Source organism: Panthera leo, chromosome B2 (assembly GCF_018350215.1).
Source record: "Panthera leo isolate Ple1 chromosome B2, P.leo_Ple1_pat1.1, whole genome shotgun sequence".
Lineage (NCBI taxonomy): Eukaryota > Metazoa > Chordata > Mammalia > Carnivora > Felidae > Panthera > Panthera leo.
In genome coordinates, this window is record NC_056683.1 from 100,505,952 (window position 1) to 100,519,543 (window position 13,592).

Sequence of the window (13,592 nt, forward strand, 5' to 3'; positions counted from 1 at the left end):
GTGCTGTACCTGCGCAGTTCTTGGCGACCCTGGCATCCCCATAGTAGCCAGGGGCACAGCGTTCACACTTGAATCCCGTGGTGTTGCGTAGGCAATTCCTACACTGGCCGGTGACCTCGTCACAATCTTCAAAGATCAGGTTGGGATCTGAATTTCCACTGCAGTCACATTTCTTACAGGTGCTTCCAATCAGCAAGGGGTTTCCATAGTAACCCGGGGCACATCTAGAGGAGAAATCACAGGTTAAAAATTTAGCAGCCATAGTTTTTCTTGTCTTTTATCTTCTTTCCTACCTAGAAGACAGTGTAGTGAATATATGTGGATTGCTCGCCTGGAATTCATTCCCTTTATCGCAGCTTCTTAATAGGACCAGACTTTGTTTTTAAGGAACCATTCTTCTCTTCCCTATTGGATTGAAGCCCATTTAGTATAATCAGACCCCCAGATGCAGGAATGTCCAGATATGATCAGTGTGTGGGCATTTTTCGTCACCCTAATGATTGGGGTGCATGGCTGGTATATGACCGAATGGTATAAGATATGCTAAATGTACTGCAAGAGATGTACCACTGGGGCACAGCTAAGAATTATCCTGGCCAAAATGTTAATAATACCTTTATTGAGAAACACTGGTATAAATCACCATCTGCCTTGCCATAACGAATTGTTCGGATAACCTAAACCTGAGCCAGTTAGTGCCTGGCATTGTGTTGGCCAAGACAAGTTGGCTCAGGAGTGATCTAGTCGGAGTATTACAGCTCAGGGCTTTTAGCTGAGGGTTGTGGGAAGGCATTCTCTCTATCCACAGGTGAACATAGAGGCAGGTAGCACTCAGCTGGCAGCCATCTTGTGATGGCAGGAAGGCAATGTGAAGATAAAGCAGAGAGCAGGGCTGAGAGTACCACACATAAATGAAATTGGAGCCCAGATGGCCATTTTTGTGGGCATTTTAGGTATGTAAGCCTATAGAGACCAGGCACCTAACTGCATTCGTTGTGAGGGCAGAGCTAGTGCCTATGGTCATGCCAGCGGGGCCCTTAAGGACAGACCCCAGCTCAGTTGGAGAGTAGAGACCAAAATCCATCTAGCCTTTGCTGGCCTTGCCAAGCTGTGCCCTCTGGGTGGAGCTGCTTCTACTCAGAAGAAGAAATGCCTTCTCTACTTTTCCCAAAGGTGCCTCACGGGCCAGCAGAGGAGGCCCTGCTTGTGAGTAGTGGGACTGCAGGCTCCATCCAAGGGGTAGATGCTACTCAGCTCCTGTCAGCTGTTTCTAGATTGTAGCCTTGAGGGAACTGTGTTGCTAGATCTTTCTATTTTTAAAGAGAAAAGCTGAAGTGTGGATTTTTATGTGAACATACAATTTTGAAAGTTTGGCTCAAACTTTGTAAGAATACCGTATGAGCCAAACTACACGTTTTCTGGCTGGCCATAGGCTGCTCTTTGCTGTGACCTTAAACTAGTGTCAAGACTGGCTAACTGGGGCTGAAGATGCTTTGGGAGTGGCTGGAAAGAATGTGTGGTCACCCCTTCATGGAGCTGAAGGTCAGGTGCAGGAGTGGGTTCTGATGTGAGCGAGAAAAAGAAAGGAGCAGATGGAGGTATCTGTGATGAAAGCAGAGGTGGGGGAAGCCGGTGTTGGCTCCAGATGCAGGGTGGATTGCGGGCTGGAATGGGGAGACCAGGCTGGGGTGTGGAGAGCCTGGGCTGGGCGTTGGCTTTGGAGAGGAGAGCGGGGGAGGACTTTCCAAGGAAATCAGGAAGACCTGGCCAATAATAACAAGACACTACCTTTTTAAAAGGCTTTCATGATTCAAAACATTTGAAAAACAGAGAAAGGAAAAAAAAAATCACCTGTAATCCTACGATCCTAACAAAATCACTGTCCGATATTTTGCACATATTCTTCCAAGCTTTATGTCTCAGTTTTTTGGTGTAGTTGTAATGATGGCGTACGTTCAATCTTTATGCCCTTTACTTGCACCGTACCTCATGGTTTCACCGAGGTGAGTTTAGTTACTGCACACACCCGGGAGGTAGGCCACACAGGCCTGGCATTCTGAGGCTGAGAGGCTACTTTGCTTTTCCAGGCTCATATAGCAAGGAATTCACAGGACAAGACCCAGACCTTCTGACCCTGATGTTCTTTCCTTCACTCCACCCTGGACCACACTGCTGCTGCTATAAGTGGATGAATGAATTCACCCAACAGAGGGACAATTCATGTCTATTTTGTGTAAGGCGTGGAGAGACAGGAAGAGGAAAAACACACAGCCCGTGCCCTGAAAGAACAGGAAACAAATCAAGCATAATTATGCATAAAATCATAAACTCTAGAAATCAAGGTCTACGAAAAAGATAAGAATGAATGCAAGCGCCACACAACCCACAGAGCGACACCCCCCTAAGAGGAAATGTTCAGTAAGTTTTGTTATTCATACTCATGTCTTTGCACCTTTGATTTACAGGTTCTCTGGTTCCCAAGCCAGCACAAATCATCCCTCTTTGGAACACATGGCTGGATTGAATTTCTATCCTTTGCTGCAGTTCACCAGAGAGTATTAGACTCTTGGTCCCATTGAAATGGGACTCAGACCTGGCACCTCAATGTACCGTAGGGAATCGTGAGCTCTGGGCGTGGGACCTTGCCCAAGCTCACAGAAGTCAGATGACACTGACTTTCTTTTCTCTGTTGAATTCCATTGTATTTGATCTCCATAGGTTGTCTCTTGGTCTTCCACGAGAGAAAAACCGAATTCTCTGTTCTGTAAGTCAGAAGCTCAATCACAGTGGAAACCTACTTTGAGTTTCAAGAACATCTTTTGGTGGTAGGTTCAGATGCAATTCTGAAGTCATAGTCCAAACTTTAACCCTACAGATTTTATAGAATAGTCATGCAAAGGTTTCTTCCTATAGCACTCTACAACCCCTTACTTTCATAGACAAGGAAACTGGAGTGTGGAGAAGCTAAATAATTTGTTCATTACTGCAGGGCTCAACCCTATGATGGGACTCCAAGCGTAATACCCTTTCCCCCCACAAGTCTGATATTAAATGAATTAGCTAATTGATTAGCAATTATAATAATCGAATAATCAAATGCTATCAATGCATCCAATTCCTGCCCTCAAATAACAAATAACAAAGGTTCAAAAGGACCAGCAGTTGGAATTAGAGTCAGCACTGGAGCCTTGTACCCCGTAGTCTGGTTCTATTTTTTTTTTCTCCCATAATCTCATTTCTAGCTTTATTAATGACTTGATTCACTCATGGAAAATGGGCTGATACATTTACAGTGTAAATGAGAGAACAGTGGCATATGAACATTGTCATTTCAGTTAGTGATCACAGTATTTAGGCAAAATAGAAAACAAAGAAATATGTTTTAGGAGAAAAAAAAAAAGACTTTGACCAAGACCTATTGTGTTGGGAATTTTTGGAGCTCTTTTTCTCTCCTCTCCTCTTTCTCCTTTGCTTCTCTTACTAGGGCCATACAACTGTCACTGAATACCTTTACCAAGGGTGCCAAACTCCCAGGTGGCACAGTAGTCTTTCTGGGAGGGATGCCATTCTATAGCTGTCATTGGCATTAAATTAAATGCTGAAAAAAAAAAAGAGCCCATTACATAGTAGATGCCATATAAATGCTTTCTACTTCTCTATGAAACATTGATAAACAAGGCTAGGAAAATGTAAGTAACCCACTCAAGGTCACAGGATAAGAATCCAGAAGTGGAGTAAGGTAGAGAGGAGGGAGTCATAGAAGAATTCTATGTAGATAACAGAGGGTGAGTTTGAAAAAACATAGTGCCTGCAGAAAGAATAAGACTAAACCCTGGAATCCCAAACTCAATAAATGCTGGCTTTCTTTTCTTTCTCCTCTTCTTTATTCTTCTTCTCTTTTTTTTTTTTAAGTTTATTTATTGGGGCACCTGGGTGGCTCAATCAGTTAAGTGTCCGACTTTGGCTCAGGTCATGATCTTGAGGTTCGTGAGTTTGAGCCCTGTGTCAGGCTCTGTGCTGACAGCTCAGAGCTTGGAGCCTGCTTCAGATTCTGTGTCTCCTTGTCTCTCTGCCCCTCCCCTAGTCATGCTTTGTCTGTCTGTCTCTCTCTCTCCAAAATAAATCAACTTATTTTTAACTTAAAAATAAGTTGATTTATTTTGGGGGGCAGGGGGAGAGAGGGAGAGAGAGAATCCCAAGCAGGCTCTATGCTGACAGGCTCTGTGCCAGACTCAATCTCATGAACAATGAGATCATGACTTTAGCAGAGATCGAGAGTCAGACACTTAATTGAATGAGCTATCCGGGCACCCTTATTCTTCCTTTTTATCATCAAGGCCATTATCAGCATCATCACTGTCATCATTATTATATCTGTTGATACTATATTCAGCCTCTCCTGTTAGGGCTTTAGGGTCCCCTTGGATTTGCTTGAATTTGGTCCATTCTTCTCTCCTGATCCTTAAGCAATAAGATCCACATGATAAGTCCTCATACTATCTTAGTATGTCTCTCACTCCACTGCAAAATTGAATGGATGAAGGAATACAATTAAAGCTGCCATGGGAGACAATGTGGAATACTGAGGTATTGGGATCATCTACATTTTTTTAAGTTTACTAATTGATTTTTAGAGATAGAAAGTGCATGAGCAGGGGAGGGGCAGAGAGAGAGAGGGAGAGAGGGAATCCCGAGCAGGTTTTAGTGCAAAACCTGACTTGGGGTTTGATCTCGAGAACCACACATAACCTGAGCCAAAATCCAGGGTCGGACGCTTAATCACGTGAGCCACCCAGGTGGCCCATACCTGAAAACTTGGGATTGTGGCCCATACCTGAAAACTTGGGATTGAACATCAAGGCTCTTGGGTTTTGTTTTGGGTTTACCACTAACCAATTGTGGGACCTCGGACTAGGTCTCAAGGCTCTGTGTCTCAGGCTTCTCGTCTTTTCAAATGTACTATATAGAGCAGAGGGAAAGTCACACTGGGATGAAAATGAGAATTGCAAAATTGCTGGCTATGAGGCTTGCACATTTTATACTCATTTGCATCACATGGTAACTTCCATTTGCAACCTCTCTTCAGCCAGAGGGCAGTGTCTTAACTCACTCAATTCTGTGTTACCCTCTTCCATTTTCCTGGCACGAGGAAGAGTAGGAGATCAAACAGGCCATGAAATGACTCACTCTCATCACTACAGGTGCCTTTTTAAAGGAACATTAAAAGTACCGGTGTTGTTTTTTCATTTTAAAACAAAAGGTATTACTTAAACAAATATAACTGAGTGCCTACAACGTTCCAGATACTGTGATGGGGGAAGAGTCGTAGAGAAATGAATGAGATGCCACTTCTGCCGAGAAGCTCATAGTTTAATAGTAGAGACTGAAAAAGAAAACCCAAATGTGTGATTTCGAGCATGTGGCTTATCTTCTCTGTGTCTTACTTTCTCCCTCTATAAATAAGGATGAAAACGGTATCTTCTAGGATTTTTTTTTAGGTTTAAGTGTGTCATTGTATGCAAAGTGCTTACAACACTTTCTGGCACACAGTAAGCATTCAATAAATGTATTATTTTTATCGTCACAGTCGTCATCTAAATGCAACACAATGTGGTGAGCTCTACAGTTGGTCTGGTGGATTTGGGGAGCAGCGGCTCCCACAGGTGGAAGTTAAAGTGTGAGGTGGGAGGAAGACGTTGGGAAAGAGCCAGCCCGGGGCCAGGGCAGGCTTAAAACATGGACCTCATTATAAAAACAAGTGTATTAGAGCTGTGTTGCATGGTACAGTAAGAGGTTCGTGTTTTATGCTTTGGACCAGTGTTTCTCAAACTTAAATGCAGTGTGGGTCCCTGTGGAAGGCAAAAGATTTTCCCAGAATACCTCTGCTAGTGTTCATTTAAGTTATGTTTAAATCTTTAAATAGTTCAAACAGAATACAAGGTAGAGAAACTCCTTATAACTATGGCTCTTATACATCTTAAAAACCAAAATAAATTTTACGATAAAACACAAACTATGAAACCAATTAACCAAGACGATGGATGGTGTTGTCTTGTTGCAGCTGAATGGCTCCTTGCAACATGGCGTGACAGAGGATTGTGTGAGCTCAACATCTATGCCCTGCCATGTGTTATGTGACGGCTCAGTTTGTTTTGATGTCATGCCATTTGGCCTCCAATTGTCTGTCATGTGTCACTGACACACCCCCGGCTGTTATTTTCTCCTCAGCTCTGAGGCAGATTTCCCTTTATTACAAAGTGGTTCTACAGAAAGTCCAGAACATGTTTCGAGTAACTTTTTCCTCGAGATTATCATGGAAATTAAACACCGAATTAAGAAAATATTCACTGAGTCCTCATGAACCCCACAAATATTTCTGAGGACACCAGGGGTTCTTGAGCTATAGTTTGAGAAACAGTGTTTTATATAATGCAGGTGTGGGATAAGAGGTGGGGCAGTAGTTCGCAGGCAGTGAGAGGATTGGCATGAGAACTCAGCAGAGTCAAAAAAAATAGGTATCCAGGCCTCACCCATACAGGTTCTTTTTCTGTGGGGCATGGATGGGATTTGGGGATGGAATCCAAGGTTTCCAGGGGATCTTATATACAGTCACATTTGAAAACCATCCCTTGATTAAATGATCTCTAAGTACAGAAACACCTAGTGTTTGAAATAGATAGACATCCATACAAGTCAGCAGCATATTTTGAAAACGCCTCGTGGTTAGGTCCAAGTTCATAAATACATTGAAAATATAGATTAGATGAAGCTAAACTGGGACAATTTAACAACTTGACTGTTAAACTCAAAACAAAACACCCCCCTCAGTCCCAGGGTCAAACACAAAGCCAAAGCAGTGAAGACTTCTCCCTTCCCAATGACCCAGCCCTCTCTGTGGGAAAGAGATCACTCCTTCCACTGCCCTCTTGAGGAGCCTTTGCTTGTCCTTCTATTTGGCATTTCCTTTCTTCTGCCTTGTGATGAATGGTGTTTGGGTTTGTCTCCTGCTCTAGCCTTGATTTTCACTGAGGACAAGAGACCATGTCTTGCTTGTTATCACGTCCCTGTCCCATCCACCAATCTGCTGTATGGTTGCTTCCATTTTGAGGAAGAGTCCCCCGGATTTTTGGTGTAAAAAGTCAATTTTGGTGTAAAAGGCCTGCATCCACTCTCCTTAAAAGAGCAGGGTGTAAGGAAAGGTGGACAGGAGAGAGGAGACAAAACAGAGAAAGTTGCTCAGAGTGATTGTCCCCCAATGCAGATGAAAGGCCTTTGAAGGGGCACTTATTTCCAGCACATTTGTTGCTGCAGCCTCCTGTTAAAGGGAAGCAGGTTAACTGTGCTTCTCCTGAATATCAGAGACTCATCTAATTCATTAATTGTCAAAGTTTAATGTAGGAGACCTTTGGGGCACCTGTGTGGCTCAGTTGGTTAAGCGTTTGACTCTTTATTTCAGCTCTGGTCATGATCTCATGATTTGTGAGATCGATTGAGCTCTGTGTTGGGCTCTGCAGCCTGCTTGGGATTCTCTCTCTCTCTGCCCCTACCCCTCTCACATGTGCTTTCAGTGTCTCTCTGAAAATAAATAAATAAATAAACTAAAAAAATAAAATAAAGTGGAAGACCTTACAAAGACAATTGGGAAAAACAGTATTGGCATAGAGAAAGAATCCAGATTTGTAAGCCAAACTGTGCGGGTCCTGGTGCCCCCACTTAGCAGTGTTGTGACTTTAGACCGGGCCTATCACCTCCCTTAGCCTCAGTTTCCTCATCTGCAGAATGACAAAATAGCACCTGCTCTCAGGGTGGTTGTGAGGCTAAGAGGTGAAGAATGTAAAGCAAGGACACAGTGGACAATCAACAAAGGGCACTTACCTAGTTCAAATCTATCATTTCTGGCTAAGGAAACTGAGATTCAGGAGAATGAGCCAGCTTGTTCCCAGGCACACATTATGCTGGTGGGGGAAACTGGACAATGGCCACCATGACTCCTACAGTCACCAGGTAATTTTTATTGAGCATCTCTTAAGTGCCATGTGCCATACCAATAACGTCACAGTATCACCTCACAACAGTCCTAGGAGGTGGACATTTTCATTTTCTCCACTCTGGAGATGTGGAAATGGACACTTAGAGCTCAAATAACTCCCTCAGGAGGATCCCAAAGGGCTCGCGCTGAGAGACAAACTCAGCCAGGCCAAAGCTACATCTCCTCAATATTTGACAACTAGTGCTCTCTCCTTGATCCAACCATTCCAGATCCAGGAGAGGCACCGGATCTAACCAAGACTTACAGGTCCAGGAGCCTCCAATGTGCATCGGGAGACTTATCATCTACACTCCTACTTCTGAGGAGGGCATGCTGTCCTGTCCATGCAGGCCCCTTACCCTGGCTGACAGAACCTCTATCTGCACCCCTGTGCAACTTTGCAGGACCGAGCCCTGAGGCACAGAGATTTCTTCACTTCTGGGAGGGCTTGCATTTGGTCAGCATGGCTCTATTTAAGGCCATCCCAGGGGCCAGCGAACACCCATTAGCTGGTAATACTGCTCGATCTCTGTCAGACTAAACAGAGTTTTACCTCAGACACTGAGGGGACAAAGTTCCATCCCTGGCTGATTTCCTCTCTGAGCCAGAAAGTGAGCAAACCAGGTGCCTCATATTCCCGAACCCCTAAGTAAGAAAATACGGAGTGTGTCACAAACATTAATTAACCAAATGTCTATTTGTTCCTCCCGAGGTATAAAATCCACATGCGCCATCAGCTTTGACTTTCCATCTTCCCTCGTAGCAAAAAAGAGAAAAAATACCTTTAAAAAGTCTTCAGTAAGAGGATTAGCTATGATTTGTACATTTAATAATCATAATAGTAATGCCTTCCAAGTATAGAGATTTTCTCTGCACTGTAGACACTGTGGCTTTTTAAAAAGAATTCCGGAACTACTCTTTGAGATGTAGAAGGTGATTTCTTAGGAAGTAAGATGGTTTATCATTTAAGGTTTACATTTTGAGTCCTGGGCTGGTTTGTGAACTCAGGGCAGTGGGAGCACGCTGCTGGGAGGTGAGCATGTGCCGATGTTGGACCAGAGGTTTGAGAGGTACCCTGTCCTTCCCTCCCACATCATCTTGCTGCCTAAAGACAATGGGGAGGCTGACATTAATAACATTTCTTTTTTTTTTTAATTTGAGAGAGAGCAGGAGAGGGGCAGAGAGAGACAAAGGGAGAGAGAGAGAGAGAGAGAGAGAGAGAGAGAGAGAGAGAATCTTAAGCAGGCTTCATGCTCAGTGCAGAGCCTGACTCAGGGTTCAATCCCACGACCCTGGGATCATGACCTGAGCCGAAATCAAGAGTTGGACGCTCAACAGACTGAACCACCCAGACCCCCCTGGCATTTCTCTTAAAAATAAGAAGCCCTCTCTGTAACACTCTTTTAGCAAAAATCATTTTATTTGAGAAAACTGAGTAGCCTCCAGGTGGGGAGAAGGGGAAATGTCTTGCCAGGAAACCATGCAGTGGGACGCCTCACAACTTTAGTCACCAAAGTCCTTCTTATTTAAGCAAAGCCAAGAGCAACTTAAAAAAAAGAGTGTTAGATGTCAATACCAACAGGGATTCAGAAAATCCGAACTCTCACGAAATTTGTTTACTTTTCAGGGAAGGAGACGGTGTAAAGAATAGACTAAAAAGTTCATGCTTTTTCAGTGTATTGCTTTACTGACAGAGGATTCACTTTTTTTTTTTCCTACTGAGGAAAAATCCTCTCTATTAACACTGCTGATTCTCAATGATGAAGAGAGAGGAGTGTTACCAAAACCATCTAAAGAATCTTTTCAAAATATAGATACTACTTTTCCTCTCCACCTGACCATTTATCCTGAGATGTGGTCCTGATCTGGACCCTTAGGGAGCATTTTTTTTTTAAGTTTATTTATTTTGAGAGTGACAGAGAGAGCACGAGCGTGGGAGGGGCAGAGAGAGAGGGAGAAAGGAAGAATCCCAAGGAGGCTCCACACTGTCAGCACAGAGCCAGACTCAGGCTCATATCCACAAACTGTGAGATCATGACCTGAGCCGAAATGAAGAGTCAGACACTTAACTGACTGAGCCACCCAGGCTCTCCTAGGGAGCATATTATTATAGCTCTATCTGGGGGCATCCCCCAGGAGTTCTGAAATGCGATCCCTCACTCCCTCCTCTTAAGACGCTCTGGCAGAGCTGATGAGTGCCAAAACAGAAAGTTTCCTTTGACCCACACAGAAAACAGTGAATTTTATTAGCCTACCTTTCACAGTTAGGTCCAGCATAGTTTTCTTTACAAATACACCTAACGGCTCCATTTTTTCTATAGCAGGATTCTGCAAAACTAGAAATACAAGAGAATATTAGAAGTCGATTCCATACATCACTGAAAAGATTGTCTTAACTTTTAATTAGGTTATCTCTACTTTGGTCCAGTCAAATTCTAATGGGTGTGGTCATTTGTTTTATTTAAGTCAAATCTTCCTTTCAGGAAAATTTAGACCAGCAGTCCAGACAGAAAAATGCCAAGATGCCCATCCATTGGTGAGACCATTTCCCAGATCCACTTACTTCCACTTACTTATTTTGCCATAGAAGCACTTAATTATTTTTACTTGAAGCAGTGGGAATTTCCAGAATATATATATATATATATATATACATATATATATATATACATATATATATATATGTATATATATATATACATAATGCAAGTCTCAAACACATATTCTAAAGCCAAAAATAAAATAATCAAGTTATTTTATGATATTTACGAGAATTTCTTGTTATTCTCAGCATTTTCTGTGTATACATTTGAAAGTTGTTCCCTTTTTTCTGCACTAGATCTCTTCAGTTCTTCAGGGTCATGAACCACTTCTAAACTATACTCTATAATCTCCACTGAACCTTCTTTTCTTCATTGCATACCTTAAAGATTGAGAATTAAGGGGGCAGGGACCGGCTGTTTTGATCAAAGTCAAAAAGCAACTACACAAGTAATAAATAGGACCCACAGGAAAAGGATTCGTGTCCATAGAAATCCTTCTCTTGATTACTATTTTTGTTTGCTTGTTTGTTTATTTGTTTTTTAGATAATACAAATTAGGACACAGGACAGAAAAGCAATAAAAATATTGCTCAACTCTTAAGGCGGGGGAAATAGAATATAACTCACCACGTGTTTGGAAAATTTTACATTGACACATGAATCCATCCATCTGAGGGGGGTGTGAAAAATTTTAAAGACTTCTAAATTAATTTTGGCTTAGGTACTGTGCTATCAATGGCGTGTGACCTGCTGTTCTCACATTCCTGCATGCATTAGCAATTTTACCCTAATGGTCTTTGGAGGAAAGCAAATGGATGTGTTTGCTTTGTTTGAAGACATTTATAAAATCAGTCAGAAAACAATATACACTTGTCAGTGAAAGGCAACATCCACAATTTATTTTTTCTGTCAGTTTGGCTAAAAACATTTCAATAAAATTACATTTCTTTGGCTTTTATTCTTCATTTTGCTTGTTCTTATTTTTCGGCCTACTTCAAAAAACACTGTCAGTCAAGAGTCCAGAGCATGGACAAACCCTCACGCATGTTTCTTTGAAGATATCACCCTTCCCCCCACCCCCTGCCCCCAGCAGCTTGCCCATGGCTTGAAGGACTGAAGCATCTGCCGGTGTCTGGAGTCGTCTGCCTTTAGCTAATGTCCTGCTGTTTCAAACAGATGACATTTTCCTTAATTGGAGCCATTACCGTGGCTACTGGTAGACGGCAGGGGTGGGCGGGGGGGGGGGGGGTGTCTGGCCAACTCAAAAATAAATAAATGAACTCTGTGCAAATGGTCCCTGGGAATAGCTGTGTGACCATTGGTCTCAGTGGAGGGAGACTCAGAGGCAGTCACCAGCCACTAAGTTCCTTTTTTGTTGTTTTTTATCAGCATTAATTGTTTATATTTTTCTTAGGGTAAAGTCTGTTTCTGGCTAGGGAAATGAAAACACTGAGCCGTTCTCAGCCCACATTAACAACCATGGCGCCCTCTCCAAGTGGAAGGGAGCCTTTGTCCTTGGAAACCTTTATGAAACCCTAAAGAAAAATAGATTCAGCACTATTTGTTTACTTACCTCCCCTGAGCATAATTTCTTTGCTTTCTGATGTGGCTATTGTAACTGGAAATCCAAATCCTGGTCTGGAGGCTCAATTAGAAGATCTTGCAAAGTGTAATTTGGATTCTATTAGGTGACTTTTTGAGCTCAAATAAAAGTTCTGGCACTTTAATTTTTATAGAAAGTAGCAATATGAATTTTTTTAAAAAGCTGAAAGGGGCAGTGGATATTCAATTTTTGATGAGATATTTGATTAGTATCTGAGATTAGTTAACTAAATCTCTAATAAGGCCATATCAAAGGCTAGAACCATATAGGATCCAGGCAAATTTGTCCTCCTGTGACCACAGATTACCCCCCTCCAGCCCTCAATCCCCACCTCCCTGTTTGTAGTCAGTTTTCCCGCACAAGGGATCCAGGAAGTTGAATTGTTGCCACCTCAGAGGAAGCAAGTCTCCCACAATTTCCCCACACCTTCACACAATGTCTTTACTTATATGGGGGTGGGGGAGGATATAATTTTGCTTTTGGGCTGATTTTCAGCAGGCTTTTCAACTTCAATGGTGTGCTTTAGAGGTCTCAGTTTTCATATCTGTGAATGTGTACCTAACTGCTGGGTACATTCCCTAAGCTAGTCAATTGCTCTTTGAACGCGGCTCTACTCACACATCCAAAGAACATGTATGGAAATGGTGATTCGATAGCAACTGTTTCCTCCTCCAAGACAGGAAGCTCATCACCCAATTGGCACGTTCTGCTTTATTTACTTGAAAGAGCCTTTGGGATAACTTCCTGGTCAGCTGAAATACAGATAACCTGGCTCAAATGGTAAATGGTCATTTGCTTCAGGAGCTTCAAAATGTTGCTGTATCTTTTTTTAAATATGTATTTTGAGAGAGAGAGAAAGAGAGAGAGTGGGCACGAGAAGGAGAGGGGTAGGGGCAGAGAGAAAGGGAGAAAGCGCCCCAACTCAGCAAGGATCCCTGCTCAGCAAGGATCCCTGACCCGGGGCTCTATCTCCTGCCCATGAGATCACAATCCTGAGATCATGATGGGAACTGAAATCAAGAGTTGGACGCTCAACCAACTGAGCCACCCACGCACCCCAAAACGCTGCTGTATTTTGACCTATTTTAATGAAGGCAGGACTTTTTGACTGTTTTGTGTACCGCTGTGACCAGCGGCTAGTAGTACATGAGTGGCATGTAATAAATAAGTGTGTGATAAATATTTGTTGATTGGATATAGACAAACTTCTCAGCCCATCAGTCCTTTGGAATGAAGTTCCAAAAGTCTCTTATCTCAAGACATTAATGTCATAATTTAGATAAGAAAGTCTCGTCATGTGAATAGGGCAAAGAGTGCAAAAGTCAGATAATACAATTTAGAGGAACCACTTGGGATTGCCTTTCTAATTAATCTTTTAGTTTCTAAGGAAACTGCAGCTCAGAGCTTACAAACCTGT

The 13,592-nt window shown here is 42.7% G+C and overlaps 1 protein-coding gene across 2 annotated transcripts in view; it reads right to left on the minus strand.

Annotated features, from left to right (window-relative positions):
* LAMA4 (laminin subunit alpha 4) overlaps window positions 1-13,592 on the minus strand; it is a 143,607-nt gene that overhangs the window by 82,416 nt on the left and 47,599 nt on the right. For both annotated transcript variants that reach the window (XM_042939629.1, XM_042939628.1), the window contains exons 4-5: window positions 10,285-10,365; window positions 10-224 (exon numbers count right to left, since the gene is read on the minus strand). In XM_042939629.1, coding sequence (XP_042795563.1) covers window positions 10-224; window positions 10,285-10,365 — 296 coding nt within the window. The remainder of the gene's footprint in view (window positions 1-9; window positions 225-10,284; window positions 10,366-13,592) is intronic.